We start from the raw sequence: 6,558 nt of genomic DNA, 5'->3' as shown, positions 1-6,558 counted from the left end.
TTTTTTTTCCCTTTAGGTGCAAAGGAGGTAACAGGCAGAACCTGGCTGCTATTTATGGCCTATAAAAAGCACTTTTGCTGTGCGCTCACAGCAGCTCGCTACAACCTTAAAATAGGAAATTCATCTCAAGAGCTTTTCTTGCCTGTAAGATGGCATTAACTGTAATTTACATTTTAATACAGCTCCTAGAAGGCAATAACACCTGCACTCATCTCTACTTACATGTCTTCACCTTCCTCCTCATTCCAGCACTCGCCTAGATAATCGGTTTTCAAGGCACTCAACCCCACGTGAACCTTGGCTCCTCAGCGCCCGGCATGAGTCTTGCTGGGGACGTCACATGGAGGACACGGCGCCTCCTGACATGGGCACACTGCGGCCAGGGTACGGTCACCCACACAGCCATGGGGGTGGAGGGTGGTGAGACAGGGAGCTGCTTTGCCGCAGTGCTGCAAACCCAGCTGGAAAAATCCCCGGGACAGATCCCGACGGTTTGATTGTGCTCAGTCCCGCAATCATGCGTCCTCTGCGCAGAGCATTTCCAGGTGGAGGTTTCCATGGTGACTTGCCTCTTGTGCTTGGGAGAGGAGGCTCAGGCTGGAGCCGGGAAGAGCAGAGCTGCTGCGTTAACAACCCCGTGTGACGCTGGTGGAGCCACGTCCTGCAGCCTGTTCTGATCCACGGCACCAACACGTGTGGGAAGGTGTGACACGGAGAACTGGTCTCCAGTGCAGGCACGTGGACAGATGCTACAGAGAACAGACGATCCAACGCTTCAACAGAACGCGGGGTAAGTTTGCGGGACATCAGAAAACCAGAGGCGTCCCTGCAGCTCGATCACAGCTCTGCAGAGCTCCTTGTCATCAGCGCCCAGCTCTCGCTGCTGATGCCCTTCCCAAGGTGCTCAGGTGCCGTGGCAGGGGAAAAATAATGCAGTGTGGAGGGATTTGTAAGAGAAAGCAGCGGGCTGGTATCTGCATCCTCGGGAAACAGAGTCATAGACTAGAATTGTTTGGGCTGGAAAAGCTCCTCGAGTCCCCCCGTTCCCCAGCACTGCCAGGTCCCCATTGCCCCCTGTCCCGCAGCAGCACCTCCACACGGCTGGGAAACCCCTCCAGGGATGGGGACTCCACCACTGCCCTGGGCAGCCTGCGACACGCCTGCACAACCCCAACGGGACAGAAACGGCTCCTCAGGGACAACCTCAGCCTCCCCTGGGGCAACTTGAGTCCAGTTCCTCTCATCCCATCTCGTGTTTCTGGGGAGACCGACCCCCACCTCACTCCAACCTCCTCTAATTCACCTTGTGACGAGCTTATCTGACCTCTGTGTCCCATCTGGTGTTTCCATTCAGACATGGTACAGGAAACTAAACCTGTCGTGTTTCTCATCCTTTCACGCAATCCTGATCACCAGTGACGTAACCCAATGGGGGACATCAAGTTCCCTTGGGCTTCACGAAAAATCCTGACTGTAACACTTAAAGAAGGTCCATGGACCAGCTGATCTGAAGATCAGCGCTGGGGACAGGAGATCTTGGTGAGCGTTTCCTCTATAATTAGCTCCCCTGGGAAATATGACAACCGCTGTTTACCTGCCAGGGCAGCCAAAGCAGCGCGCTGAAATCACAGAGCAAAGATGTCCTATATCCCGAAGGCCAGAAGAAGGCCAGAATGGTCCACCAAAATGCCAAGAGCTTAAAGCAGGAGCACACAGAGCTCAGTCCGTGTGTACTGTGGGCTGGCAAGCAACTACGTCCCCTGCTCAAACTGACCCGTGCCATAGGGCATCTTCCCTTGGGGAAGATCATACTGGTCCCTTGAAAACCAGGGCCAGCAACGTGGAGCAGGACAGACAAGGAGGTGGAGCAGCCACCTGGCCCCATGGCTCCTCCAGATGTTGTTTTTTTAAAGCCCGGGTTCTTTATCTCAATCCAAGTGTCGGGGGAGGTTGGGGAAAGGCAGAGAAATGTCCCTTCCAAGTTCATTTCCTCCCAAACCATCCCCCTGCTCTGCAGTAATTAGTGTTGGCCCGCAGGCAAATCTGGACCTGTGCTGACCTCCACGAAATGTGTGTCAAGTCAAAGTAGGTCAGTCGCAAAGCCGAGCCTGACCACCCCGACTCCCGGCGCCGCACCGGACTGGGAACTTGGGCTCTCCGGTGAAAGGCGCCCGTGGCACTGCGCCAGGGTCTGTCCCTCCATGCCTGTCCTTGCTCACACAGTGCCATCCATGCCACGACGGCCAACCTACCGGCAGGCAGGAGGGGCAGCCCTGGAGAGGTCGGCTGCAACTCCACGCCGGCTGCTGGAGCAGCTGGTTTGGATCTGAGAGGGCTCCTGAGTGGCACAGCTAAATCTCACTGGTCAACTGATCTGCCTATCTCCTCCTCAGCCGAGATGTTCTGAGGACTTAGCAGTGGCAAGGCGACATGCAGGGCAGGCTGGGTAGCCTGGACTGGTCTCCTGTGGGAGGGGGTGAAGCTGTCACTGCAAGTTAGCAGCCAACACTGTCCTGTCCTAATGAGCACATAGAGCCATAGAATCATGGAATTCATTAGGTTGGAAAAGACCTTCAAGATCATTAAGTCCCCCCGTTCCCCAGCACTGCCAGGTCCCCCCTGCCCCCTGTCCCGCAGCAGCACCTCCACACGGCTGGGACACCCCTCCAGGGATGGGGACTCCCCAACTGCTCCCCCAGCACAGGTCCCCACTGCCCCCTGTCCCCCAGCAGCACCTGCACACGGCTGGGAAACCCCTCCAGGGATGGGGACTCCACCACTGCCCTGGGCAGCTGGGGACAGGGCTTTAACATAAACCAGGACAAGCTCCATGGCCCTGCAGCAGGACCCACCACGGGTCCAAACTCAGCACAAAGTGTGTGCCAGAGAATGTGCACGGATGGCGCTGAGCCAACTCACACCCTCACACCGTCCTTCCCGACAGCCTGGAAGGAACCCTGATCCCTCTGTAACACTTCCAGGGCTCCAGAGCCTCGGAGCAAGGGCTGGGGGCTTTGTCATCCCCGCCAGACAGCCTCAGGCAGTCGGGAGGCAGCTGCTCCAGGGACAATGTGCTCCCCTTCCGCGTCTCCTGTTCTCCCGACCCTTTGAGCCTGTGCCCAGCTGGAGCTGCAGGTGCTGTCTTTGTCCTGGGGGATCCTTGAAGGGGGCAAAGAGGGAACTGCCCCATGCAGCAACGAGGTGGGCACAGCCCCTTCTCTGGGGTGACAGAGCATGTGCTGGGGAAGGGGGAGCAGGGGACAGGCTGCGGGGTTGGTGGCGAACGCTCGCCTCAGTGACTGGGTGACTCTGTGTGTGTACCATGAGGACAGCAGGGAGGTACCCAACGGGACTGAGACGCTGCACCCCGTCCCATCTGCGGCTCATGAAAGCAGACAAGACCCTCTCTGTCCCCATCCCCAGGCCAGAGGGAAGGATGTTCATGCAAAGGCTGTGTCCCCCGGGAAGCAAATCTCAGTGTGCAAGACTCTAGAAGACCCTCCCATGAATTAAATAATTTCAGGCTAAAAATCTGACTGACACTGCACAGGCTGCAGAGCAGAGGGGAGCAGCTTCTGCATTTTAAACATCAGCTGCTAGGATGCTGCTGGTAACTGGGTGCAGGCTCCTGTGCCACAAAGCCCGGCTGATAACAAGGGTGGATGAGGGTGGGACGCGAATCCTGTCCTCCAGCCAAAAAGTGAAAGGACTCCTTGGGTTGTGCTGAGCAGGGAAATTGCTTTGTGGGAGTGTAATTAACCGTGCCCTGAAGGGGATGAGGGAATGAGAGCCCACCAGGCAGCGGGGGCCTCTGCGCCTAGAATCCACGCTGGTGGCGTGACATCCCTGTTTGGGGTTGTGCTTTGCTGTCGGACACCGAGCAGCGAAGCTGGGCTTGGTCCCACCAAGCCGCTGTTGACCAACTCCCGATGGAAACACTCACGAGCCCTCATGTTGTGGTGCTCGTTGTCTGCAGTGGCCTCCTCCCTCATTTTGGGCAGGTCCAGGAATCCCCCCGGAGCCTCCTGGGTGGCCCCAGGCAAAGCCGGGGGCGGCGGGGCGGGATTTCCTTTGCAACCTGCTCTAAGTCAACCTGCTCTAGTAGGGGGTTGCACTAGGTGATCTCCAACCCCAACCATGCTGAGGCTCTGTGGCGCCAGGAGAAGGGACACAGCTACTTCCAGCCAGAGCACTGAAATGCTCTTGGAAGAGGGACCCTGGAAGCGCAAAGTGACATCAGTGTGAAATGCCTCCGTGGTGCCGTGTCAGTGATGCCAGGGTGCAACCACCTTGTCCAACAGCTACTGCTGCCAGGTGAGTTTCAGCGCTGGGCTTCCCTCCTCAGCCCCAAAGCAGTGTAGTGACAGCAGCAACGACACAAGCCAGGAGCCTGTTTTCAGAGCAGATGTTGAGAGCTGCAACTCAGCTTCCCCAGCACCAACAACTCACCTCTCAGTGCAACCACCACCCTGAGGCCATGAGGTGCTCACCACCCACAGAAAACAGAGCAATTCCTGCTCCAGCCTGATGACAGAAGCGGCATCTCGTGACACCAAGTGCCCCAGAGCTTCAGCTGAAGCCAGCAGAAGCACTCGGCATCCTGCAGGATCATGATAGTAGCTCGGAAGCAACAAGGAACATGAACAAGGCCATTGTCCAGCGTGTGGATGCTGAACACAAGGCTCTGCTCACCTAAATGACTAGTAATAGGCCCAGTAATGGGGCAATTCAGTGGGAACTGGGCATCTGCAGCAAAATGGAATTCAGCTAATGTGAAAAGCAAGAAGAGCCGTTTTCCAGTGACCTCCCTGTTCCTTCACCCCACCAAACAGCAGCAGAGTCCTCGTCCCCGACCACCCGAACCAGTGGGGAGGGGCTCACCTTCAGCTTGTGTTCGTGCTCCTTGTTGACCCGGGACAGCAGCTGGGCTTTCCTTCTGTTTAGGGCGTCGATGAGGGCGTCACACTGGGCCACCAGGCAAGCCTCGAACTCCACGCTGTTCTCCTGCGGGTCAGAGCAGGACACATCTCCATTTCAGCTGAAAAACCTCATTTAGGGTTTTTTTATGGTACCACATGGGCCATTTCTATACGTGCAGCTGCACCACTGCGAGTCACAAATCCACAGCGCTGACACGTGGGACACTTACATCCTCGGCTCACGGCACATGTGGTGGTGGCAGGTGAGGAACAGGTTTGGTCCATCCTGCCACGTCCTTGGATCCACCTATGGCAGGGATGGGAAGGGCTGGGGTCTCTGCTGCTCCCTCCATGACATGACACAGGCAGCTTTCGGGAGGGTTGCAGGGGGGTAATATGGGAAGGCAGCTGTGGGTCACTTTGGAAGAGCTGGGGAAATGGGACAGAAGAGCAGCTCATCCTGGTGGGACAGGGCTGCTCCTCGGCCAGCAGACACAGTACCTGGATTTGCTGCACCATGTTGCGGAGTTGGACCAGGAACTCTTTTGCTTCCTTGGCTCTGTCTGACAAGCCGTTCAGGGCCTGGGAAAGCTGGCTCTGCAGGGGCAAGAAAAAGAGGTCATTTCCATGTGCTGGACTCAACCTTGTGCTGGAGGAGTTGATAGGTGTGCGATTTGGGCTGGGGATGGACTGCAGCCCAGCAATCCCTTCTGGGGTGTGCAGCCTCCAGTCACCCACCGAGATGTCCTCGTGCCCTGAGCGAGGAGAGGAAAAGGAGCGTTAAGCTTGAGAAGCAGATATTCAGTGTCCACCTCCGCCACCGGCCTCCCTGGGGGACCAGGGCCAAGCCACCTCCACCCTGGATCTCACAGGGAGCCAGTCGCTTACCTCCCCTGGATCTGTGCTCTCCAGGCAGCCTCACCCCAAACCCTGCAGGGTCTGACCAACATCTGCTGAGGATGATCAGCAAAAGGGCACAGAATCCCACTGAGAATGCCCCGATCCCTCCTGAAAGCTAAGGTGAAGCAGCGTCCTCCACTGCCAGGCAAAACACCAGTGTAACATGGTAATAATAATAATTACAATCATGGCTTGTGCCTTTTCATTTTCATGGCACTTTCCAAATGTTACCTCAGGAATCTTCCCTTTTTGCCACGATTTCACTAACAGAGCTGGGTGAATCCCCCATGACAATCCCAGGATGGTTTGGGTTGGAAGAGACCTTTAAAGGTCATCTAGTCCAACCCCCGATGTACCTCTAAGAGAGATTTTGCCTCTTTTGTGGGCTGCAAAATGCCTCCAACCACCAGGCAGGTTTTGAGGTGTGATTGTTCTTTGCTGCAGGCACAGAAGGGAGCCCAGAAGATGGCTGATGTCCCCAGACCTCCAAAAACCTCCAAAAACCCAAAGTGCCCACCCCTTCTGCGATCAGGACAGCAGCACCCGCTGCCTTGTCCCGAGGCCTCCCTGATGCTGGTGCGGGGAGAGGGAGGAGGTGAGGTGGGATGGGGGAGTGATGGTGCGGAAGGGATGCGAGGTCACTCAGCGCCTGCTGAGACGGCGCTGGGCTGAAATCGAGAGAAGAAAAGAATTGCTGTTGAAGAGACGAGGCAGCAAACTAACGGCGACCATTTAATGG

At 56.6% G+C, this 6,558-nt stretch overlaps 1 protein-coding gene across 1 annotated transcript in view; it reads right to left on the bottom strand.

The window, feature by feature from the left end:
• Positions 1-5,674, bottom strand: part of LOC104499023 (E3 ubiquitin-protein ligase TRIM9-like) — a gene marked incomplete at both ends in the record, with an annotated part of 10,405 nt that extends 4,731 nt beyond the window's left edge. Inside the window, 3 exons of the mRNA XM_010142471.1 lie at positions 4,882-5,004; positions 5,421-5,516; positions 5,658-5,674. Of these exons, the coding sequence (XP_010140773.1) occupies positions 4,882-5,004; positions 5,421-5,516; positions 5,658-5,674 (236 nt within the window). The remainder of the gene's footprint in view (positions 1-4,881; positions 5,005-5,420; positions 5,517-5,657) is intronic.
• Between the last annotated feature and the right edge of the window lie 884 nt (positions 5,675-6,558).

Source organism: Buceros rhinoceros, unplaced genomic scaffold (assembly GCF_000710305.1).
Source record: "Buceros rhinoceros silvestris isolate BGI_N320 unplaced genomic scaffold, ASM71030v1 scaffold22878, whole genome shotgun sequence".
NCBI classification, from domain to species: Eukaryota; Metazoa; Chordata; class Aves; order Bucerotiformes; family Bucerotidae; genus Buceros; species Buceros rhinoceros.
Note: the sequence above shows the minus strand (reverse complement) of the source record. Positions and strands in the feature narration are given on the sequence as shown.